This window comes from Bufo gargarizans, chromosome 8 (assembly GCF_014858855.1).
Source record: "Bufo gargarizans isolate SCDJY-AF-19 chromosome 8, ASM1485885v1, whole genome shotgun sequence".
Taxonomy (NCBI): Eukaryota; Metazoa; Chordata; class Amphibia; order Anura; family Bufonidae; genus Bufo; species Bufo gargarizans.
In genome coordinates this window covers 103060936-103087760 of record NC_058087.1, presented here as the reverse complement: position 1 = coordinate 103087760, position 26825 = coordinate 103060936, and the positions used below count along the sequence as shown (strand labels likewise).

Genomic DNA, 26825 nt, shown 5'->3' with positions numbered 1-26825 from the left:
TGGGTAGAGATACATGGAGCTAAAAACAACAATAAATTACTAATAGGAGTTTACTATAAACCACCTAAAACCAGAGGCCACAGAAAATCTATTACTAAACGAGATAGACGAGGCGGCAAATCATAATGAGGTGGTTATTATGGGGGACTTCAACTACCCAGATATAGACTGGGAAACTGAAACTTGTATATCTCATAAAGGAAACAGGTTCTTGGCAATAACAAAAGACAATTACCTCTCCCAACTGGTTCAAGACCCGACTAGAGGGACGGCCATACTGGACTTAGTATTAACCAATAGGCCGGACAGAACAACAGACGTGCAGGTTGGGGGACACCTGGGAAATAGTGACCACAAAGTAATAACCTTCCAATTATCATTCAAAAGAGCGTTTCTACAGGGAGGAACAAAAATACCAAACTTCAAAAAAGCTAAATTTAGCCAACTAAGAGAGGCCATAGGCCAAACTAACTGGGACAAAGTCCTCAAAAATAAAAATACAGCCACAAAATGGGATATCTTTAAAAACATCCTAAAATCTCATTGTGAGAGGTACATACCGTATGGTAATAAAAGGTTAAGGAGTAAAAACTAACCCTAAAATGTTCTTCAATTATATAAATGTTAAAAAGTATAAATCTGAAGTTGTCGGCCCTTTAAAGAGTAATGAGGGGGAAGTCGCAGAGAGCGATGAGGAGAAAGCAAAGCTGTTAAATATTTTTTTCTCCAATGTATTCACTGAGGAAAATAAATTGTCAGATGACATGCAGAATGCAAAAATAAATTCCCCATTAAAAGTGTCCTGTCTGACCCAGGAAGAAGTACATCAGCGACTTAAAAAGATTAAAATAGACAAATCGCCAGGACCGGATGACATACACCCCCGTATCCTAAAGGAATTAAGTAATGTCATAGCCAGACCCTTATTTCTGATATTTGCAGACTCTATACTGACAGGGAATGTCCCACAGGATTGGCGCATGGCATATGTGGTGCCAATATTCAAAAAGGGGCCAAAAACAGACCCTGGAAACTATAGGCCGGTAAGTTTAACATCTGTTGTGGGTAAACTGTTTGAAGGTTTTCTGAGAGATGCTATATTAGAGCATCTCAACAGAAATAAGCAAATAACGCCATATCAGCATGGCTTCGTGAGGGATCGGTCATGTCAGACTAATTTAATCAGTTTCTATGAGGAGGTAAGTTCTAGACTTGACAGCGGCGAATCAATGGATGTCGTATATCTGGACTTCTCCAAAGCATTTGACACTGTACCACATAAAAGGTTAGTATATAAAATGAGAATGCTCGGACTGGGAGAAAACATCTGTATGTGGGTAAGTAACTGGCTCAGTGATAGAAAACAGAGGGTGGTTATTAACGGTACACACTCAGATTGGGTCACTGTCACTAGTGGGGTACCTCAGGGGTCAGTTTTGGGCCCTATTCTCTTCAATATATTTATTAATGATCTTGTAGAAGGCTTGCATAGTAAAATATCAATTTTCGCAGATGACACTAAACTGTGTAAAGTAATTTACACTGATGAGGACAGTATACTACTACAGAGGGATCTGGATAGACTGGAGGCTTGGGCAGATAAGTGGCAGATGGGGTTTAACACTGATAAATGTAAAGTTATGCACATGGGAAGGAAAAATGCAAGTCAACCGTACATACTAAATGGTAAAACACTCGGTAACACTGACATGGAAAAGGATCTAGGAATTTTAATAAACAGCAAACTAAGCTGCAAAAACCAGTGTCAGGCAGCTGCTGCCAAGGCCAACAAGATAATGGGTTGCATCAGAAGGGGCATAGATTCCCGTGATAAGAACATAGTCCTACCACTTTACAAATCGCTAGTCAGACCACACATGGAGTACTGTGTACAGTTCTGGGCTCCTGTAAACAAGGCAGACATAGCAGAGCTGGAGAAGGTCCAGAGGAGGGCAACTAAAGTAATAACTGGAATGGGGCAACTACAGTACCCTGAAAGATTATCAAAATTAGAGTTATTCACTTTAGAAAAAAGACGACTGAGGGGAGATCTAATTAATATGTATAAATATATCAGGGGTCAGTACAGAGATCTATCCCATCAGCTATTTATCCCCAGGACTGTGACTGTGACGAGGGGACATCCTCTGCGCCTGGAGGAAAGAAGGTTTGTACACAAACATAGAAAAGGATTCTTTACGGTAAGAGCAGTGAGAATATGGAACTCTCTGCCTGAGGAGGTGGTGATGGTGAGTACAATAAAGGAATTCAAGAGGGCCATGGACGTATTTCTGGAGCTTAATAATATTACAGGCTATAGCTACTAGAGAGGGGTCTTCCTCTGGATCAACTTGCGGGATAACAGGCCGAACTGGATGGACAAATGTCTTTTTTCGGCCTTATGTACTATGTTACTATGTATGTTACTAAGTTTGTGGGTTTAACGTGAAAAAAATGTGGAAAAGTTCAAGGAGTATGTTGTTGTTGTTTGTCCATTGTTTTCGATGAGGTCCTTGATATCTGATAGATAGAACTTCGGCCCATAGCGATGTATCCTTAGATGGCTAATAAGGTCTATGTTAGCATTTAATGTTTTGTTACATACTGAGCAGACAAATATGGATGTTTGTTTCAGCATTTGCAGCTTTATGTTTACAAAATGTACACTTCTCCTGTGCTAGGATTGTCCTTCTGGATTCGTATGTCTGGCAACCCAGACGGATAAGGGTACTCCATGTATAACGATCATGCGCCAGAGATTCCCACGAGGTGATGTTAATATCACAATACTTTCAGTATTCAGGCTTTCAGTGTATCTTTGTATCGCTTCTTTTTCCCCCCATGCGATCGCTTACCCTTGGAGAGCTCACCATAGAAGATCTGTCTAGGGATGCGATGGTCTGGCATCCTTACGACGTGGCCTGCCCAGCGCATCTGGGCTTTCATCAATAAGGTGTAAACTGATAGTAAGCCTACTCTGGAGAAGACTACCGTATCTGGCAACTTATCCTGCCACTGGATCCTCATGATTCTACGGAGGCAATTCATGTGAAAGTGGTCCAGCTGTCTAGTATGTCTTCTGTATACTGTCCAGGTCTCACTAGCATACATCAGGGCGGTTAACACTACAGCCTGGTAGACTAAGCTTTGTAGTAAGGCTTATTCCATGGCGTTCCCATGCAATGGTCCGCAGTCTGCCAATTGCAGAACTTGCCTTTGCAATTCTGCAGTTGACTTTGATGTCAATTGTCACTGCACGGGAGAGGGTATTGCCAAAATACGTATATATTGGTCCACTGATGCAGATTCTGTCCTTTCACTGTGATGGTAGGTTCTTGATATTGGGCTTTCGGAGCTGGCTGGTACATCACTTCGGTTTTCTTCGGGTTAATGATGAGGTCAAAGTTGTCACATGCGGGGGCGTGGCTTGCTAATGGCAGAGTAGGACGTGCAGGACTGCAGCTCTCCTTCCACTTCTGCTATAATAGCCATCCAAACAGCAGATCTCATCAGCTCACCGGCCAGATGGGTTGCAGAACAACCAAGGGCTCATCCGAGACTGACCAACAGTCTGACAAAGCGGGCATCCAAAAGTTTTTCAGATCACAACCTCAAACGCCGGGGCCTCCAGATATACCCAAGATGGCCGCTGGAGCATCTCCCCCGGCTACAAGCCAGAGCTCGTGCTCTTCTCTTTTCTGAAAGAGACTCAGGCAGCCCAGCATCGGCATCGTCTGCCGCGGGAGGGGACCTTCGAGCCCAGCATCAATTCCTTCCCACAATGGAGGATCTGGAGAACTCTGTTTCCAGGTTAGAATGGACATACCGCACAGAGAATGAGACTCTAAAGGGGGAGATCAAGCACTTAGGCCACCGTGTTGAGGCCTCGGAAAAGACGCAAGAGGCCATGCATATGCACCTGGAGGACCAGCATAAAGGTACTTACGGCCCACTCCCAACATATCTCTAAACTGCTGATCCACCTGGATGATATTGCTAACTGTCACTGCAGAAATAATTTGTGAATAAGAAGGGTCGCTGAAACAGTTCAGTCGGGGGGGGGGGGGGGGTTTCCAAGACACTTATAATTGCTAATGTCTACTTCTCAAATTCAGGGCAGACCTTATTCGCCTCTACGGTGTTTGCAGCTTTGGACAAGTTTGCAGATGGCCTCCAGGTCATTCTAGGTGGGAACCATAATTTTCTTTTGGATGCAGCTCTGGACACATCTACAGGTAGGTCTTCCGTATCTGCTGGAGTGGCCCGGGGATTTAGGAGACACCTTCAGTCCCTAAGATTGGTGGACATATGGCGTATCCTGAATCCTACAAATAAAGATTTCACATTCTTCTCTTCCACCAATAACTCCTATCATCGTCTCGATTACCTTTTTCTTTCTCACTCATTTCTGGATCTGCTCCTTACAGCAGGCATTGAACCCATCTTATTCTCTGATCATTCTCTTACCTGGGTTTCAATGGAGGTAGGAGACCCTACCCGTTCTAGAAGTTTGCAGAAGCTTAATGACAACATTCTCAGGGATCCAGTCTGCGTGGCAGATATTAAATCCGCTATCTCAGAAATTGTGGAGGAGCACATAGGGGATGCTTCCAGCCCTACGATTCCATGGGAAGCATTAAAATGCATGGTGCGAGGTAGATTTATTTTGCACGCCTCTAGGCTTAGGAAAATGCAGTCTGCAGAGATACAGGCACTCCTTCAGAAACTGGCGGTTCTAGAGAAGAGGCACAAAGGGTCCCTCTCATCTGAGGTTTATCAAGAGCTATGTGATAAGAGTTCGGCCCTTAGGAAACTGATAGACCAAAAATATTTAAGAGCTTGGGATAAGTTCAAGAAGCTCTTTTATGGACAGGGAAATAGAAGTGGCAGATTGTTGGCAAAAATGTTGATGCCCAGACAGACTTCCTCTTACATTCCCACCCTTAACCAGCTCAGCTCCCCTAGCTTAAACCCCTTTAATGACCAGACAACTTTTTACAATTCTGCACTACACTACTTTCACGGTTTATTGCTCGGTCATACAACTTACCACCCAAATGAATTTTACCTCCTTTTCTTCTCACTAATAGAGCTTTCATTTGGTGGTATTTCATTGCTGCTGACATTTTTACTTTTTTTTAATATTAATCGAAATTGACTGAAATTTTTGCAAAAAAACCCATCATTTTTCACTTTCAGTTGTAAAATTTTTCTATTAAAACTACATTTCTATATAAATTTTTCTCAAAATGTATTATTCTACACGTCTTTGATTAAAAAAAATGCAATAAGTGTATATTTATTGGCTTGGGTAAAAGTTATAGCGTTTACAAACTAAGGTGCAAAAATGTGAATTTCCGCATTTTGAAGCAGCTCTGACTTTCTGAGCACCTGTCATGTTTCCTGAGGTTCTACAACGCCCAGACAGTAGAAATACCCCACAAATGACCCCATTTCGGAAAGAAGACACCCCAAGGTATTCGCTGAGGGGCATATTGAGTTCACGGAAGTTTTTATTTTTTGTCACAAGTTAGCGGAAAATGTTTTTTTTTTTGTTTTTTGTTTTGTTTTGTTTTTTAACAAAGTCTCATATTCCACTAACTTGTGACAAAAATAAAACTTTACATGAACTAACCATACCCCTCACGGAATACCTTGGGGTGTCTTCTTTCCAAAATGGGGTCACATGTGGGGTATTTATACTGCCCTGGTAATTTAGGGGCCCTAAAGCGTGAGAAGTAGTTTGGAATCCAAATGCGTAAAAATGCCCTGTGAAATCCTGAAAGTACTCATTGGAAATTGGGCCCCTTTGCGCACCTAGGCTGCAAAAAAGTGTCACACGTGGTATCGCCGTACTCAGAAGAAGTAGGGCAATGTGTTTTGGGGTGTATTTTTACATATAACCATGCTGGTTGAGAGAAATATCTCTCTAAAAGTCAACTTTTCCCATTTTTTTTATACAAAGTTGTCATTATAGAGAGACATTTCTCTCACCCAGCATGGCTAAATGTAAAAAGACACCCCAAAACACATTGCCCTACTTCTTCTGAGTACGGCGATACCACATGTGTGACACTTTTTTGCAGCCAAGATGCGCAAAGGGGCCCAATTTCCTTTTAGGAGGGCATTTTTAGCCATTTGGATTCCAGACTTCTTCTCACGCTTTAGTTCCCCTAAAATGCCAGGGCAGTACCCCACATTTGACCCCATTTTGGAAATAAGACACCCCAAGGTATTCCGTGAGGGACATGGCGAGTTCACAGAAGTTTATTTTATTTTTTTGGCACAAGTTAGCGGAAATTGATTTTGTGTTTGTTTTTTCTCACAAAGTCTCCCTTTGCGCTAACCTGTGACAAAAAAATTTAATCTTTCATGGACTCACTATGCCCCTCAGAGAATACCTTGGGGTGTCTTCTTTCCAAAATGGGGTCATTTGTGGGGGTATTTATACTGCCCTGGCATTTTAGGGGCCCTAAAGCGTGAGAAGAAGTCTAGAATATGTCTAAAAAATTTTACGCATTTGGATTCCATGAGGGGTATGGTGAGTTTATGTGAGATTTTTTGGGGGGCACAGTGGAATATGAGACTTTGTAAGATAAAAAAAAAAAAAAATTGTGGGCCAAAATTTTTTTTTATGAACTCGCCATGCCCCTCAAAAGTGATCTTTTTATAGCGCCGCAGCGATTTTACTGTGTTTTTTCAGTGATCAGAAAAAAAAATTCTGTCACTGCGGTGGGGCGGACTGAACACAAGTGTGCGCACAAGATCAGGCCTGATTGGGCGAACACTGCGTTTTTTGTAGAGCCTATAGAACATGTCCTATTCTTGTCCGCAACCGCGGATGTCTGAATGGAGCCTTACAGGGGGGTGATCAATGACAGGGGGGTGATCAAGGAGTCTATATGGGGTGATCACCCCCCCTGTAAGGCTCTATTTAGACGTCCGTATGCGTTTTCTGGATCCGCAGATCCGTAAAACACATACGGACGTCTGAAAGGAGCCTTACAGGGGGTGATCAATGACAGAAGGGTGATCAGGGAGTCTATATGGGATGATCACCCCCCTGTAAGGCTCCATTTAGACATCCGTATGTTTTGCAGATCCGCAAAACACATACGGACGTCTGAATGGAGCCTTACAGGGGGGGTGATCAATGACACAAAGATGATCAGGGAGTCTATATGGGGTGTTCAGGGGTTAATAAGGGGTTAATAAGTGACAGGGGGGGGGGTGTAGTGTAGTCGTGCTTGGTGCTACTTTACAGAGCTGCCTGTATCCTCTGGTGGTCGATCCAAGCAAAAGGGACCACCAGAGGACCAGGTAGCAGGTATATTAGATGCTGTTACCAAAACAGCATCTAATATACCTTTTAGGGGTTAAAAAAAAAAAAGGCTGTAGATGCACTCGTTTACCTGCCGATCCTGTGAATGTGAGCGCGCCTGTGTGCGCGGGTTCACAGGAAATCTCGAGTGCGGCGGTCCTGTAGTGGTTAATAGGAGAGGGGGAGGTCACATTCACACTACTGGGGACATCTTGCAGGAATTGTAATCGTATTATGAGGACCTCTATAATTTAAAAGGAAAGTACGAAGATCTACACATAGACCTTAAAACTCAGAAAATCTAAAACTATATTTGACACTTACTGGGCCCTAAGCTCTCGGTAGCTGATAGGGATAATCTGGAGAGGGAAATAACCTTACAGGAAGTTCCAGGGGTTATTTGGAAAATGCCCTGGTCCTGATGGATTCACTCCTCGTTTCTATAAGAGGTTCCTGGAAGATGTCTCCAAACTGCTCACTATAATGTGTAAATCTCTTTCGGGGGGTGCCTCTTTCCCTCCTCAGGTTCTGACTGCACACATATGTGTAATCCCTAAGCCGGGCAAAGACCCTCTGGTCTGTAGTAACGATCGGCCGATCTCGCTGATCAACATAGATGTAAAGATCTATTCTAAAATATTGGCCGATAGATTGAAGATGTATATGCCTTCCTTAATACATGAGGACCAGTTGGGCTTTGTCCCGTGTCAGCAAGCCACAGACAATACAATACGGTCTTATAGCCCGAGCCCATACAACAGCTTCCCTCCTTTGTCTGCTCTCGGTCGATGCTGAAAAAGCATTTGACCAGGTGGACTGGGTCTTTCTGGGAGTGGCCCTGGAGGCCTTTGGATTGGGTCCTCACATGGTCACTTGAATCCTTGCCCTCTATAGGAACCCTAGAGCTCAGGATCGAATAAATGGTTGATTGTCACTCTCCCGCTTATTATATGTTTTGATTATGGAATTCCTGGCTAGGGCTTTGAGGGCTAATGAACCTATAAGATGAGTCAGACTTGGGGAAGTGGAATCCAAAATAGCTATCTATGTGGACGACCTCATTTATTGCTCAGACCCGGTTGTCGGCCTCCCCAATATTCTAAAGGAGTTCTCGGCCTTTGGGGACCTAAGCAATTTTGAGGTGAACCTCCACAAAATTGAGATACTTAATGTAATTTTACCCTCTCCCACTGTACTTATGTTACAGTAATCATTTCCCTTTCATTGGGCGCAGGGACACATTAAATACCTGGGCATTGCTATCCCCCCGAAATTAAATGACCTCTACCCCACCAATTTCGCCCTCCTCCTGGAGGAAATCAGGAAGGATTTACAGGCTTGGAAGAAAGCACCATTATCATGGTTTGGAAGGATTCACACAATCAAAATTAATGTCCTGCCAAGGATTTTTTATGTCTTTAGAACTATCCACCCCCTTACCATATAAATTCTATAAGGCCTTTAGATCAATGCTCTTAGATTTTATATGGGCAGGATCAGCTCCTAGGCTGGGTATACGTTTCCCGACTCGTCCCAAGTTGAGGGGGGGGGGGGGGGGAAGTGGGGCTCCCAGACCTGCAAATGTAACATAAAGCATCAATTCTTTCATACATTCTAGACTGGTTCCACAGTGGCTTAACTAAACGGTGGTTCCAGTTTGAGAGGATGGAGATCGGATGCCCAGCCCAGGACCTACTATGGATCACAAAACTACAAAGACCCAAGAGTCTCCCCCTTTTAACATCGGGAATATTAAAATTTTGGGAAAAATTTGTGGCGCCTCTGGGTCTCACAGCCTTCCCATGACTCCTATGTTTGATAATCCGGACTTCGCCCCTGGGGGTGGGACAAAAAATGTTGCTGGGCCTGAGGCCGGAGGGAGGATTACCCGCGGGCATATCAGTTCCTGAGGAAAGAGGCGATACGACCTCTAGGCTCATTCCCTGGGGCTGGTAACAGAGGGGCTTGGTACCAATATGCTATTAAAAACTTTCTTGCTGTCCCTGGGTCCCATCTCGAATATCTTCAGAGATCTTACCCCTTTTGAATCTTTATGTCCTCAATCTACTCCACCTACACATCTTGTGTCTTTGGTCTACGGGCTACTTTAGGAGAGCGGAGGTTCCCTATCTTCCCTACCATTTGTGTCGGCTTGGGAGAGAGAGCTGGAAAGATCTTTCGCTTCGGAGCAGTGGTTGAAAGCATTTACCTTATCGCATAGGGCGTCCATTAGCTGCAACATACAGGAGAAGAATTTCAAGGTCATGTCCAGATGGTACAGAACCCCAGCACTCCTACACTCTTTTTACCCCACAAGTTCAGATTTATGTTGGCGCTGCAATAAGGAGGTGGGCTCGATGTCCCATATATGGTGGCAGTGCACTCGTCTGACTTCCTTTTGGAAGGCCTTGAATGATCTGTATAATCAGGTGAGCGGTAGCTCGGTACAGTCCCAGGACCCATTTCCATTCTAAAGGGCGGACTTTTAAGATTCTTTCTGCAAGCCGGACGCCTGGTCATACCTCGATACTGGAAGTCCCAAGTCAGCCCACACATTAGGGACTGGTTAGACACACTTGAACAGATCCGCAGAATGGAGGAGTTGTCGGCGGAGGATGAGGGAACAGATGAGAAATATATCAAAACCTGAACCCCTTGGATCTTATTTAACCGCTACCCGACCGCCTAACACAGAATTGCTTCCTGCGGGCGGTCGGGTTATTCCTCTTTGACGCGCCGGCGCGTCATCTCACGAGAGGCGAGATTTCCTGTGAACACCCGCTCACAGGAACCGAAGGTAAACGAGAATCTATAGCCTGCGGCGGCGATCATTCGCTGGCAGGCTGTAGATGCGTTTTTTTTTAACCCTTGAAAGGTATATCAGACGCTGTTTTGTTAACAGCATCTAATATACCTGCTACCTGGTCCTCTGGTGGTCCCTTTTGCTAGGATAGACCACCAGAATCGACCACCAGAGGACACAGGCAGCTCTGTAATAAGTAGCACCAAACACCACATTACACTACACCCCCCCTGTCACTTATTAACCCCTTATTAACCCCTGATCCCCCCCGTCACTGATCACCCCCCTGTAAGGCTCCATTCAGACATCCATATGTGTTTTGTGAATCCGCAAAACACGGACACCGCGGATCTGCAAAACACGGACACCGGCAATGTGCTTTCCGCATTTTGCGGATCCGCACATTGCCAGGACTAAATAGAAAATGCCTTTTCTTGTCCGCAATCAGGCCTGATGTTGTGTGCACACTTGCGTTCAGTCCGCCCCACCGCAGTGACAGAACTTTTTTTTTTCTGATCACTGCAAAAACACCGTAAAATCGCTGCGGCGCTATAAAGTTCACTTTTGAGGGGCATGGCGAGTTCATAGAAGATTTTTAATTTTTTGGCACAAGTTAGCAGAATTTTTATTTTTATTTTTTTTCTTACAAAGTCTCATATTCCACTAACTTGTGACCAAAAATTAAATCTCACATGAACTCACCATACCCCTCACGGAATCCAAATGCGTAAACATTTTTAGACATTTATATTCCAGACTTCTTCTCACGCTTTAGGGCCCCTAAAATGCCAGAGAAGTATAAATACCCCACAAGTGACCCCATTTTGGAAAGAAGACACCCCAAGGTATTTTGTGAGGGGTATGGTGAGTTCATGTAAAATTTTATTTTTGGGAATATGAGACTGTGACAAAAAATAAAAACTTCCATGAATTCACTATGCCCATCAGCGAATACCTTAGGGTGTCTACTTTCTGAAATGGGGTCATTTGTGGGGTGTTTCTACTGTCTGGGCATTGTAGAACCTCAGGAAACATGACAGGTGCTCAGAAAGTCAAAGTGCGTAAATTCACATTTTTGCACCATAGTTTGTAAACGCTATAACTTTTACCCAAACCAATAAATATAGACTTATTGCATTATTTTTTATCAAAAGACATGTAGAACAATACATTTTGTGAAAAATGTATATAGAAATGTAGTTTTAATTGAATAACTTTACAATAGAAAGTGAAAAATGTTGTTTTTTGATTAATATAAAAAAAAGTAAAACTGTCAGCAGCAATGAAATACCACCAAATGAAAGCTCTATTAGTGAGAAGAAAAGGAGGTAAAATTAATTTGGGTGGTAAGTTGTATGACCGAGCAATAAACCGTGAAAGTAGTGTAGTGCAGAATTGTAAAAAGTGGTCTGGTCATTAAGGGGGTTTAAGGTAGGGGAGCTGAGCTAGTTAAAAGATCCCAAGCATTCCAAAACTGGCTAGACCTTGTCTATACATAGAAGAAAAACAGTATATCTAAATTTGCACCCTTCCCTTCCTTAGGATAGTAGATTTATCATCTATATGTAATCCTTTAATGTTCGCTAATATTGCCTGTATTTCACATAAAATATGTGTTCTCAGATATCTTGAGGATAGTTTGCGATTGACAATTCCATTTGATTTCGCCTGGACTCAGTCCAATTGATTATTCTTTTTGTATTCATGTCAATAAAAGTAATTGAACAACAAAGTTGTCACATGCTGTTGCGAATTTATCCATACTGGCTTGCATTTCCTGCTCCGATTCCGCATTAAGGGCACAATCATCTGCAAAAAGTAACTCTCGAAGCACAGTCTCTTTTACCTTGGTGACAGCCTGGAATCTTTGTAAGTTAAACAGTTTACCATCGGTTCCATACCTCAGATTGATTCCCAGTGAACTGTTCTGAAAGGCATCTGACAGCATGGCTGAAAAAATTATGCTGTACAGGGTTGGTGCAAGCACGCACCCTTGTTTCACGCCATTTGTGTAAGGCAAGGCCTCTGAAGATTCACCATTGCTCAGAACCCGAGCAGCCATACCATCATGGAATTGTTGTACCATATGCCAAGAATCTGTCTTGGCATCCAAACTTTGACATAATGTGCAATAAGACTTCACGACTAACTGTGTCAAAAGCCTTGGTAAGATCTATAAAGGTGGTGCATAGTTCACAATTTTGCTCCTGACAGTTCTCCTGAAGCTGTCAAGCTGCAAATATCATGTCCACCGTGCCACGCTCTTAGCGAAAACCACACCGTCTCCGGTAGCAGACCCTGTTCCAGATGATTTAGCAACATTCGTGCCAAGATCTTGCCTGCAATAGATAAAAGTGATATTCCTCTATAATTATTGCAGATGTGTCTATTACCTTTCCTCTTATAAAAGGTATACGATTGACACATCTTTAAGTTCCTGAGGTATGGAACCTTGATTCCAGAAAGACTGGTACAATTGGGTGAGTTTTTCAACAAGCACTGCACCACCAGCCTTATAGACTTCCGATGGAATTCCATCAGATCCTGGCACCTTACCGCTGGACAATTGACTGATGGCCTGTAAGGTTTCAGCCTCTGATGGTGGGACATTCAGACTATAGTTGATATCCACCTGGGGCATTCTTTCAATTGCCTCATTATTGATGGTAGGTGGGCGGTTCAGCACAGAGTGGAAGTGTTCAGCCCAACGCTGTAAAATCTGAGTTTTCTCAGCGATGAGAATTGTACCATTCTAATCCAGAAGAGGAGAGCTTTCTGAAGACTGAGGTCCATAAAGGGATCTGATGGCTTCATAGAAACATTTGGTATCGTTTCTATCAGCAAGCAACTAAATTTCAAGTCCTGCATCTTACGGAATTTACTCTGTATAGTCCTGTGAGTGTTGATAAAAGCATTTTTTTTTTTGCAGTTGATGACGGGTCATTTTGATGAGCACAGTGAAGGCAATGTTTTTTGGTTAGCAAGGCCTTAATCTCTTCATCGCTTTCATCAAAACCAGTCCCGCAGTTTTCTGCATGCGGGTCCGAGAGCCTTAAGTGCAGACGGATGCAAGATGTTACATTAGCATTCCCAGTCCTTCTCAGCATTTTCCTGGATATGCAGGTTCGGGAGTTGATTTTCAAGATCTTTTACCAATGAGGCTGCGATACTAGGATTTACCAATGTATTGACATTGATCTTTTTTATCACAACTCTGTTTCCATGTGGCCGCTTTAGCTTAGAAATGATGATTCTATGGTCAGTCCAGCAGTCAGCACTTGGCATGGCCTTAGTTACTCTTACATCCTGTATGTCTTTCCTCCGCACTATGACATAATCAATTAGATGCCAGTGCTTGGAGCATGGGTGCATCCAGGACGTCTTTTTCAGAGTAGGTAGGTGGAAGATGGTGTTCATAATGACCAAGCCGTGAGCAGCACATATCTTTAATAGTAACATATCATTGCCGTTACATGTGCCGATTCCGTTGTTGCGAATTACGCCATCCCAGGTGGAGAGATTGGATCCCACTCTTGCATTAAAATCACCAAGTAAAATCAATCTGTCAGTGCGCTACACAGATTAAAGTAGGGCATCGAGATGTTGGTTGTGACTCAGTGAGGGGTTAAGTCTGGCAAGGCAGGTATTTTCCTCCCAGCATGTGCGGCTAGGCTGGTTTCCAGCCAGGTGAGGTCAAATACCAGACTGGGATTTAAGTGCCGGTCTGGGTTTTGGCAACACCTGGCTGTCCCTATACAGGCAGCTGGCCTTAGAAGAGATGTCTCTGTTTTTGGGGATCCAAAGCTTTGTGCCGAGCTGGAGGGCTGAGAGCTGCACGCTGGGGAAACAGGCCCCCTAAAGCCTACTGGAGGCAAAACTGCCAGCAAGGTGACTCAAGTTATATGACCTTATATGAATTAACACTAAGACTGCAAAGTTACGTGTGGTTTTGTGCAATTGCCTCAAGTGTAAATAAACACTGACATTTTTAGTTAAAAACTTATATTTTGCCTCTGTACTGTGGCCGCTGACCCTATCTACAAGAGTGAAACCTCACAATTGGTGGAGGATGTGGGCGAGAGCAGTGAGGCTGGCGTGAACGCCAATATTTTTGGGTTCTGCATTTTTCAGGCATGGTTGTATGGCGTACATTAAACCAGCTGTTTTACAACCAGTGCCCCACGACAAAATGGAGGCTGTTGTGAAGGTCCTCATAGAGGCTAATCTGCAGGAGTGAGAGACCAACCTGCAGCAACGCGAGGCTAATAAGCAGCAGCAGGAGACTAACCAGTTGCTGCTACAACACGGAATAGCTTTGCAGACAGCAGGAGCAACCCCGAGCATCAACGATGCCCGGAAAGCAGTCTGTGCCACGATACCCAAGATGACCCCCGCAGACTACATTGAAACCTACCTGTTGATGTACGATCTACCTGTTCCCTGTGGCCATCAGGGAAAAGCTACCTCGTGACCAGTGGGCTGAGGTCGTCGCTCCATTCATGGCATCCGATTCCTAGTGGGTGTATTTCGATTTGCCAGACAATCAAGCAGCCAACTACCAACAAGTAAAGGGTGAGATTTTGGCAAGAATGAGGGTGAATGTGTTGGTCCTGGGCCCAGCAGGTACATCATCATTAGGGGTTTAAGCCGACTGAGCCTGCGAGGACCCAGTATTATGATTAACTCAACCTCTTGCAAAAGTAGCTACAGCCTGATGTGCTGAGTCCCACGGCTATGCTGGATAGACTATTGGCTGATATGATCTGGAGGTCTCTGCCGCCCCCTCTCCAGCACTGGATCGGTCAGGTGTCTCCTGGCAACGCCCTAGAAATGATGGACCTGGTGCAGCGCTATGAGGCTACTAAGCCTGTTACAGGGGGTTCTTTTTGGAGGGGGGCAGTGAAACCCTGAAAATCTCCATCCCAGATCCGGCGACTTGTACCAACCAAAACTACCCGGGGTATACCCTATACAAACCTGGCTCCGATGGTCTGCTGGCGGTGTCAGGAGCCGGGCTATGTAAGAGCGGACTGTCCGCATCAGGTGGAACCCATGGAGACTAAATAGGTCTACCGTCAGTCGCTATATGCCAGGAAGCTGTGTGCAGCAGGTACCCTAAAAAATCTAAACCACCTGTGCCAGGTGGAGGTAGGAGACACACCAGCTGAGGCTCTGCTAGACTCAGGGAGTCTGGTGTCCATAGTAAGAGCTCCCCTGGTATGGTCAGCGGAGTATACTAGCCAGAAAGTCAGGGTCATGTGCATATATGGAGACTTAAAAGACTATCTCACCGCCCTAGTGTCTCTAACAACCGAGGCTGGCAGACGGACTCACGACGTGGCAGTTGCGCCAAATCTACACTACGAACTTATAATAGGGAGAGACTTCCCGGCACTGTGGCCTGCTATGAGAGTGACCGATACCCATGAAACAATGGTAACCCTAGCAGAGTGGCCTGGCTCAGGGGGGAGCAGTATGAGCAGTCTGTACCTGATGAAGGGGTGTTTTCTGCCCCAAAACGCGTTACACCACCTGACAAATTATTAAATCAAGTTTATATCATCAAAGATTGGTTTTTGAGCCGTGGGAATTTCTTCTCTTTATTTGGATTTATCCGCCTTCTTGGGGCCTATTACAATCCCCTTCAAGCCTTCAGTAGTGTTGTGCCTATTGATTGCACAACCCATTAAGGTGAGTCTCCAATCTGGAGTACTTTATGTTCATTTATTTAACTAGACTGTACTACCCTATGGTGTGCCTTTTGTGTTTTTCATAGAGAAACCCTGCCTGTTACGTTGGCTCAGGGGGAGACCAGAACCCTGGGAACCCGAGACCGAAGGGCCAGCGGTAGGGGTAACCGCCACTTCAATGGAAGAGGGGAAGACAACCCTGCTAAGCGTGATGGTGGGAGACGTGGAGGACTTGCCGCCGAGTCCTAAATTGGCAGATCTCAATGTTTCCGGGGATAATTCTGGTACCACCCGTCGGGCCCAACCCTATACCGCACCTGGGAAAATGTGTTAATAGTACAGGGTTGGCCATTTATATGGATATACCTTAATAAAATGGGAATGGTTGGTGATATTAACTTCCTGTTTGTGGCACATTAGTATACATGAGGGGGGAAACTTTTCAAGATGGGTGGTGACCATGGCAGCCATTTTGAAGTCGGACATTTTGAATCCAACTTTTGTTTTTTCAATAGGAAGAGGGTCATGTGACACATCAAACTTATTGGGAATTTCACAAGAAAAACAATAGTGTGCTTGGTATTAACGTAACTTTATTCTTTCATGAGTTATTTACAAGTTTCTGACCACTTATAAAATGCGTTCAATGTGCTGCCCATTGTGTTGGATTGTCAATGTAACCCTCTTCTCCCACTCTTCACACACTGATAGCAACACCGCAGGAGAAATGCTAGCACAGGCTTCCAGTATCCGTAGTTTCAGGTGCTGCACATCTCGTATCTACACAGCCGCAAGCTCACCCAAGCCGAAACCAGGTACAGTACAGGGAGTGCAGAATTATATTAGGCAAGTTGTATTTTTGAGGATTAATTTTATTATTGAACAACAACCATGTTCTCAATGAACCCAAAAAACTCATTAATATCAAAGCTGAATATTTTTGGAAGTAGTTTTTAGTTTTAGCTATTTTAGGGGGATATCTGTGTGTGCCGTGACTATTACTGTGCATAATTATTAGGCAACTTAAAAAAAAACAAATATATACCCATTTCAATTATTTATTTTTACCAGTGAAACCAATATAACATCTCAACATTCACAAATATACATTTCTGACATTCAAAAACAAAACAAAAACAAATCAGTGACCAATATAGCCACCTTTCTTTGCAAGGACACTCAAAAGCCTGCCATCCATGGATTCTGTCAGTGTTTTGATCTGTTCACCATCAACATTGCGTGCAGCAGCAACCACAGCCTCCCTGACACTGTTCAGAGAGGTGTACTGTTTTCCCTCCTTGTAAATCTCACATTTGATGATGGACCACAGGTTCTCAATGGGGTTCAGATCAGGTGAACAAGGAGGCCATGTCATTAGATTTTCTTCTTTTATACCCTTTCTTACCAGCCACGTTGTGGAGTACTTGGACGCGTGTGATGGAGCATTGTCCTGCATGAAAATCATGTTTTTCTTACCTTGCAGACTTCTTCCTGTACCACTGCTTGAAGAAGGTGTCTTCCAGAAACTGGCAGTAGGACTGGGAGTTGAGCTTGACTCCATCCTCAACCCAAAAAGGCCCCACAAGCTCATCTTTGATGATACCAGCCCAAACCAGTACTCCACCTCCACCTTGCTGGCGTCTGAGTCGGACTGGAGCTCTCTGCCCTTTACCAATCCAGCCATCTGGCCCATCAAGACTCACTCTCATTTCATCAGTCCATAAAACCTTAGAAAAATCAGTCTTGAGATATTTCTTGGCCCAGTCTTGACGTTTCAGCTTGTGTGTCTTGTTCAGTGGTGGTCGTCTTTTAGCCTTTCTTACCTTGGCCATGTCTCTGAGTATTGCACACCTTGTGCTTTTGGGCACTCCAGTGATGTTGCAGCTCTGAAATATGGCCAAACTGGTGGCAAGTGGCATCTTGGCAGCTGTACGCTTGACTTTTCTCAGTTCATGGGCAGTTATTTTGCGCCTTGGTTTTTCCACACGCTTCTTGCGACCCTGTTGACTATTTTGAATGAAACGCTTGATTGTTCGATGATCACGCTTCAGAAGCTTTGCAATTTTAAGAGTGCTGCATCCCTCTGCAAGATATCTCACTATTTTTGACTTTTCTGAGCCTGTCAAGTCCTTCTTTTGACCCATTTTGCCAAAGGAAAGGAAGTTGCCTAATAATTATGCACACCTGATATAGGGTGTTGATGTCATTAGACCACACCCCTTCTCATTATAGAGATGCACATCACCTAATATGCTTAATTGGTAGTAGGCTTTCGAGCCTATACAGCTTGGAGTAAGACAACATGCATAAAGAGGATGATGTGGTCAAAATACTCATTTGCCTAATAATTCTGCACGTAGTGTATAGTGGAGAGGGAGTGCCTGGCTATCAAGTGGGCACTCAAGGTCTCTCCACTACTATTTGTTGGGGAGAAAGTTCCGCCTGGTGACCGACCACTCCCCTTTCAGGTGGATGAGCCAGGCCAAAGACAGGAATGCCCGGGTCACCAGATGTTTTTTGTCTCTGCAGAACTTTAAGTTCTTGGTAGAACACAGAGCAGGCCAATTGCAGGGAAACGCGGATGCCCTGTTCCGGGTATATTGTATGGCGTATGTCCACCCCCTCAGGGTTGAACAAAGGGGGGAGGGTATGTGACACAGTGAGGTGTTGTGTCTTGCAAGGCAGCCAGATGAGGTCAAATACCGAACCGGAATTTAAGTGCCGGTCCGGGTTTTGGCAGCACTTGGCTGTCCTTAAATAGGAAGCTGGGCTCAGCAGAGATGCCTCTGTTTTGGGGAATCTGAGGCTTTGTGCCGTGCTGGAGGGCTGAGAGGTGCGCGCTGGGGAAACAGGCCCCCAAAGCCTGCTGTGGACTACTGGAGGCAGAACTGCCAGCAAGGTGGCTTATGTTATATGAACTTTCCATTATGTGTGAATTAACACCAAGACTGCAAAGTTACGAGCTGTTTTGTGCAATTGCCTCAAGTGTGAATAAACACTGACGCTTTGAGTTAAGAACTTTTATTTTGCCTCTGTACTGCACCTGCTTACCGTATCTACAAGAGCGAACCCCCACACGGTGCATAGGCACTGATCAGCGTAGCTTGTTTTCCATGTAGTAATGGAAGTCGCAGTGACATGAGCCAATCGTTTACACCCTTAGAAAGATTGGCAAGCGCCAACCGCAGCGCCAACTCCAGACTCACAACGTTGGTTACTGCCACGTCCACACCAAAAGAATGTATAGCCGCCTCCTGTTTCTGCGAGTTGACCTTTCACACAGGGCCACAATGTCAATTTCAAACCTTGCAAGCTCTCTAGCTACCAGAGCTGTTCTTACTGGGCGATCTGCTAATGGGTTGTCTTGAAGCGTACGTACATTCCATGTGCCAATACTAAGTGGTAATACCTTTTGTCTCATCTTGGGTTTTGTATTTCGACTGCAAGAAATGGGATTCCCTCCAGCCACGGTAAGCTGGACAGGGTTTTGAGAGAAGCAACAATGTTTAGGGCATCTTTTCTAGCCCCTTCCTCATACTACGGAGGTGAAGAGTGTTAGCCTAAAGAGGGCTGCTCAGTCATTCAGGTAGATGCTAAATCCAGCTGTTGCTTCGTCAGTATGAAGACAACCATTAGACCTGAGCCGCCTGTGTGCAAGTCCGCGTCCACAGCTCCCAGTGATTCCACACCTGCTGCTTCATCGAGATGTCAAGTCTTGCGCGTGATTTGGATTTATTTAAGTGAGGGAGAGGTGCGCAGAGACAGCCTCACTCTCTCTTCCCAGATTACATCTTATTCCAATGGCAGGACAGAATTCGAGATGTTTGGAGATGTGCTGGGCTACTCTCAACCTGGTTTAGCCAGCCTGTCGAAGCTGATGTCCGGGGTGTGGCCGATGCGCATGCTACAGCTACTAGGAGTCAGAGGTGAGAGCTGAGTGTTAGGTGGGGACCAAAGGTGTACGAGCTGCCCTGAAAAGCGCTCGACATGCCCTCCACCAGGTACTACCCCTCCCTAGACACCCCTGGATAAAAGTACTCACTATAATCCTTAACCTCTTAAGGATACAGGACGTACAGGTACGCCCTGATGTCCTGGTACTTAAGGACATAGGGCGTACCTGTACGTCCTGTGTATTTCTGATCACCACCGCGCGGAGGGCGGTGATCGGAACAAGATGTCTGCTCAAATCATTGAGCAGGCACCTTGGGTCAGTGCCCGGGGGGTCCCGAGAGCCCCCCATGTCGGCAATCGCCGCAAACCGCAGGTCAATTCAGACCTTCCTTAGGCATCGGCGCTGCCTTCCAGTGAGGAGCCTGTGAGTTCAAGCCCCCTGGATCTCAAAGGCAGGAAGCTGTATGAGTAATATACACTGTATTACTCATACAGCCAATGCATTCCAATAAAGAAGTAATAAAAAAATAAAAAAAGTATACATATTAGTATACATATTCGGTATCGCCACGTCCATATCACCACGTCCGTATAAAACATGCTCTATAAAAATATCAGATGACCTAAGCCCTCAGGTGTACACCATAAAAAAAAGTTTAAAACTGTGTTAAAAAAGCCATTTTTTTGTCACCTTACATCACAAAAAGTCATACGCACCCCAAAATAGTGTCAAACTGTCATCTCATCCCGCAAAAATCATGCCCTATCCAAGATAATCGCCAAAAAAATAAAAAAAAAACTCTCAGACTATGGAAACACTAAAACATGATTATTTTTTTGTTTAAAAAAAGAAATCATTGTTTAAAACATACCTAAATAAAACTGTATACATATTAGGTATTGCCGCGTCAGTGACAACCTGGTCTATAAAAAATACCACATGATCTAACCTGTCAGATGAATGTTGTAAATAAAACAAAAAAGTGTGCCAAAACAACTATTTCTTGTTACATTGCCTTACAAAAAAGTGTAAAATAAAGCAACCAAAAATCATATGTACCCTAAACTAGTACCAACAAAACTGCCACCCTATCCCGTCGTTTCTAAAATGGGGTCACTTTTTTGGAGTTTCTACTCTAGGGGTGCATCAGGGGGGATTCAAATGGGACATGGTGTCAAAAAACCAGTCCAGCAAAATCTGCCTTCCAAAAACCGTATGGCATTCCTTTCCTTCTGTGCCCTGCTGTGTGCCCGTACAGCAGTTTACGGCCACATATAGAGTGTTTCTGTAAACTACAGAATCAGGGCCATAAATATTGAGTTTTGTTTGGCTGTTAACCCTTGCTTTGTAACTGGAAAAAAAATATTAAAATGGAAAATCTGCCAAAAAAGTGACATTTTGAAATTGTATCATTATTTTCCATTAATTCTTGTGGAACACCTAAAGGGTTAACAAAGTTTGTAAAACCAGTTTTGAATACCTTGAGGGGTGTAGTTACCATAATGGGGTCATTTTTGGGTGGTTTCTATTATGTAAGCCTCACAAAGTGACTTCAGACCTGAACTGATCCTGAAAAAGTGTTTTTGGAAAATTTCTGAAAAATGTCAAGATTTGCCTCTAAACTTCTAAGCCTCGTAATATCCCCAAAAAAAAATACATCATTCCCAAAATGATCTAAACATGAAGTAGACATATGGGGAATGTAAAGTAATAACTATTTTTGGAGGTATTACTATGTATTATAGAAGTAGAGAAATAGAAACTTAAAAAACAATTTTGATGTTTTGCTGTTCACCCTTGCTCTTTTAAAGAAAAAAATTTATTAACCCCTTCCCAACTGCCATACGGCTATATACGTGCTATTTGCACATGCCCCGTACAGCTAGAACGTATATACACGTGCTGGCAGCACTTTAATCCCAGCGCTGATCATCGCTCGGATTAAAGCTACTGAAAGCTAGCAGGAGCCGTTCGGGTCCCGGCTGACAGATGCAACAGGGACCCTGAGGAGAAGACAGGTGCAGTTTATTACCGCTTCTGTCATCTCCTGTGCCGGCAAGAGGACAGCACTGCACGAGCGCAGGGGGAGGAATCAGCTTCCTCTGCTACTCCCAGCGGTCACGTGACCGCCAGGGGCAAGAGCAGAGCTGCAGGGTCTAAGAAGACCCTGATCAGCTCTGCCTGTGTGTCATTCCCCCTCAGGGGGCTGTTTTACCCTATAACTGGGGCTACTGTTACAGTGTAAACAGTGAAATAAAAAGTTTAAAAATAAAAAGTTGGTGTCCTCCAGAGGTCTTATAATGACCTCCTGGTGGAAAGATTATGTGTCCAATTTTTTCTTTTTTTTTCTTTAGATAAGTAAAAAAAATTAATAAAAAATACAAAGAAAAAAAATGTAAAAAAAATATATATTATATTTTATATTATAAAAAAATGCTATCGCTAACAGAAACCATAATCGCCCCGTTCTCTCAAACCTATAAATGTTATATATGAAAACGATCATCACAAAATAGGTAACCCATTGCAGTTATCCATTTTTATGTCAGTTTTAATATTTAAGAAATAAAAAATAAATACTTTTTAATAATAATTAGTAGTTTTCCTCCAAATGAAACCTATTTTGTGACGATCGTTTTCATATATAACATGTATAGGTTTGAGAGAACCTCTTAAAAAATAAAAAAACATTCTAATGAAAAGTCCTAAAAGTAAAGTAAAAAAAAAAAAAAAGTCACTAAACCACTAGGTGCACAAACCACAAAATCACAAAAAGTTGCCTGGACATTCAGGCTTTTTTGGGCCCAGTCATGAAAGGGTTAAAGTGGACAATCTGCAAAAAATAAAATAAAACAAGTTTCTAAACTCAATTTCAAATAATTTTAAATGTATAGTTTGTAAAATGGGTGTTTCTATTATGTAAGCCCCTGAAAGGCACTTCAGAACTGAATTGGGCCAAATGTCAGTTTTGGAAAATTTAATGATAATTCTAAAATACTAAGCCTTTAAAAATGTAGATTTACAAAATGATGCCAACATAAGGTAGACATATGTTGAATGATAATTATTAACTATTTTATAAGGTATCATTATCTGTCTTAAAAGCAGAGCGACCCAAATTTACCACTAACATGAAGTATGATTGGTCATGAAAAAACACTCAATCACCAGGATAAGTAAAAGCATCCTAAAGTTATTACCACATAAAGTGACATGACAGATTTGCAGAATGAGTCTCTATCAAGGAAGAAGATAAATGCAGATTCCTTCAACTATACTGGTAATATACAGACAAGTCCACCCTTACTCATCTCAAATTTGGTGAAGGATTCCAAAACAATATCTCAACATGCTAGCAAAACCATTTAACAAGCTGCAATCCACATCACAAACACTAGGTGCCACACAGAGTTAAATACTCTTATGTTTGTTTTTTAAAAACTGGTAATCTCGCACCCCACAGGTAGGGATATGTTAATTTAAGGGCAAAGCTAAGAACACATTCTGTACAAAGTTATTTTGTCAGAAGGGCTAGACGATGGTATAAACTTACCAATTGCTGTCTCTGGCATTGCAAAGAGAGTTTTCTCAGAGGATACTCTAAAATGACCATGAACAGAAAGACCCACACCCTGAAAGAAAAGAAATCACTCTATTATAGAGGCATTTTCAACTATAATGTTAATACAAAAAACGAACAAGAATTAATCACAAGTCAGTAATTTGTTCTAAAGCCTGCATGGCTATGCAAGACACAGTAGGTTTCTAAGAGATTATGATTTTCTAGGAGACTTTGATTATCAATTATTGTAAGCCCTCTCTCCTTCTGTACCAGTTTGTAACTCGTCCTGTTCATGCTTAGTGCAATTGTCTGTATTATGTATGTATACCCCTTATCATATGAACAGCGCCATGGAATGAATGACGCTTTAATAATAAATAATGATAATAATTACTAATTAATAATGATAGCACAGTTTTCAGGTTTAATAACTAGGCCATGTGTGGTCCTAACTTAAGGCCATTCAGTGCTTGTAAGTTTAGGAGACATAATATACAGTATAAACCAACGTAAAGCAGTCTAGCAATCACAGGGCAGGATGCTCATGCTAGAACCAGATGGTAAAAGTGCAGTTATCAAATTAAATAAATTAGATTTAAGGAAACCGGTGTCACAACTCTTCTGAAAAACCTCATTTCAATATAATGATCTAGCATATGGAGGACTGGTGGAGTCTCACTTGTTAAAACCACATGAAACCTGTTTTTAAAATGTTTAGTTCAAGAATCTTAACCAGTTCCCGACCATCATACGAATATACAGTGGGATGCGAAAGTTTGGGCAACCTTGTTAATAGTCATCATTTTCTTGTATAAATCGTTGGTTGTTACGATAAAAAATGACAGTTAAATCTATCATATAGGAGACACACACAGTGATATTTGAGAAGTGAAATGAAGTTTATTGGATTTACAGAAAGCGTGCTATAATTGTTTAAACAAAATTAGGCAGGTGCATAAATTTGGGCACTGTTGTCATTGTATTGATTCCAAAACCTTTAGAACGAATTATTGGAACTCAAATTGGCTTGGTAAGCTCAGTGACCCCTGACCTACATACACGGGTGAATCCAATTGTGAGAAAGAGTATTTAAGGGGGTCAATTGTAAGTTTCCCTCCTCTTTTAATTTTCTCTGAAGGGAAAATGGGGGTCTCAAAACAACTCTCAAATGACCTGAAGACAAAGATTGTTCACCATTATGGTTTAAGAGAAGGATACAGAAAGCTGTCTCAGAGATTTCCGCCGTCTGTTTCCACAGTTAGGAACATATTGAGGAAATGGAAGACCACAGGCTCAGCTCAAGTTAAGGCTCGAAGTGGCAGACCAAGAAAAATCTCAGATAGACAGAAGCGACGAATGGTGAGAACAGTCAGAGTCAACCCACAGACCAGCACCAAAGACCTACAACATCATCTTGCTGCAGATTGAGTCACTGTGCATCGTTCAACCATTCGGCGCACTTTACACAAGGAGATGCTGTATGCGAGAGTGATGCAGAGGAAGCCTTTTCTCCGCTTGAGGTGGGCTAAAGCACATTTGGACAAGCCAGCTTCATTTTTGAATAAGGTGCTGTGGACTGATGAAACTAAAATGGAGTTATTTGGCCATAACAAGGGGCATTATGCATGAGGAAAAAGACCACAGCATTCCAAGAAAAACACCTGCTACCTACAGTAAAATATGGCGATGGTTCCATCATGCTGTGGGGCTGTGTGGCCAGTGCAGGGACTGGGAATCTTGTCAAAGTTGAGGGAGGCATGGATTCCACTCAGCATCAGCAGATTCTGGAGACTAATGTCCAGGAATCAGTGACAAAGCTGAAGCTGTGCCGGGGCTGGATCTTTCAACAAGACAACGACCCTAAACACTGCTCAAAATCCACTAAGGCATTTGTGCAGAGGAACAAGTACAACGTTCTGGAATGGCCATCTCAGTCCCCAGACCTGAATATAATTGAAAATCTGTGGTGTGACTTAAAGAGAGCTGTCCATGCTCGGAAGCCACCAAACCCGAATGAACTAAAGATGTTTTGTAAAGAGGAATGGTCCAAAATACCTTCAACCAGAATCCAGACTCTCATTGGAACCTGCGGGAAGCGTTTAGAGGCTGAAATTTCTGCAAAAGGAGGATCTACTAAATATTGATTTCATTTCTTTTTTGTGGTGCCCAAATTTATGAACCTGCCTAATTCTGTTTAAACAATTATAGCACACTTTCTGTAAATCCAATAAACTTCATTTCACTTCTCAAATATCACTGTGTGTGTCTAGTATATGATATATTTAACTTACATATTTTATCGTAACAACCAACGATTTATACAGGAAAATCGTGACGATTAACAAGGTTGCCCAAACTTTCGCATCCCACTGTATATACGTTGGCAGTCAGGACTTTAAAGATGACGCCTGCTCACAAGTGCAATGGGAGCTGTAGCCGCTCGGTGCTTGCTTTAAACAGCAGACACCCGGCTCTAATGTGTACGCTCAACGACAACATTGATCCCACAAATGTAATCACTCGGATGCGGGGGGTCAAATGCCAGGGCAGGATGCCAAAGGAAGTTAGTGTAATTCTCATACGATTGCTTATTATAGCTCCCTAGGGAAACTATTAAAATGTGTGTATGTATATATATATATATATATATATATATATATATATATATATATATAGAAGCGAAAGAATCCGGAATGCACTCCAAAGTAGACGTGAAATAAGTGGTTTATTCACCCATAAAATGGCACAACTTGTGCCATTTTATGGGTGAATAAACCACTTATTTCACGTCTACTTTGGAGTGCATTCCGGATTCTTTCGCTTCTACAATACTTAGGGTATTGCCGCTACCCTACGCCGGATAGTGCACCCACACCTAGGTTGATGCTCCTGCTGGATTTCTTCTTTATATATATATATATATATATATATAATTTTTTATTTTTTTTCAAATCACCCTTTCCCCCCAAAGTTAAAATAAAAATACATAATAAAAAAATAACACCTTGAGCATCGCTGTGAGCGAAAATGTCCATACTATTAAACTATCTAAATATTTATCCCATACCGCAAACAGTGAAAAAAATGGCCAATTAGCTTTTTTGGTAACTTTGTCCCCCACAATTTTTTTTTATAAAAAGTGATGAAAAAGTGATACACACTCCACAATAGTATCAATGTAACATTTTGCAAATATATAGAAATCTATACACACACACATACATACTTTATCTGTAGCACCAGCAGTCAGTGGATTGGGGTTATCTTGTCGAAACAGCACGTCTCCCGAGTCAAAAATGCATGTAGGACTTGTTATACAATATCCTGAAAATAAAGAACGTTCCCTAGTCAAATACCAACACCAGGTGTCATGGTATGGGGTCCCATCAGCTACCATGCCCATTTCTGTCTGGTATCTGTTCCCCTGGCCAGCAAAATTGCCAGATCTCTCCCCCCTCGAAGAATGTTTGGGGCTGGATGGGGTGACGGATTTCACAAGCACAGCAGCCAACAACCACCTTGAATTACAGGTCCAAGTTCAAAGAGCTTGGAAT

The 26825-nt window shown here is 42.9% G+C and overlaps 1 protein-coding gene across 2 annotated transcripts in view; it reads right to left on the bottom strand.

Moving 5' to 3' along the window:
- Positions 1–26825, bottom strand: part of HIBCH (3-hydroxyisobutyryl-CoA hydrolase) — a 340021-nt gene that overhangs the window by 154727 nt on the left and 158469 nt on the right. For both annotated transcript variants that reach the window (XM_044305063.1, XM_044305062.1), the window contains exon 7: positions 23263–23341. In XM_044305063.1, coding sequence (XP_044160998.1) covers positions 23263–23341 — 79 coding nt within the window. The remainder of the gene's footprint in view (positions 1–23262; positions 23342–26825) is intronic.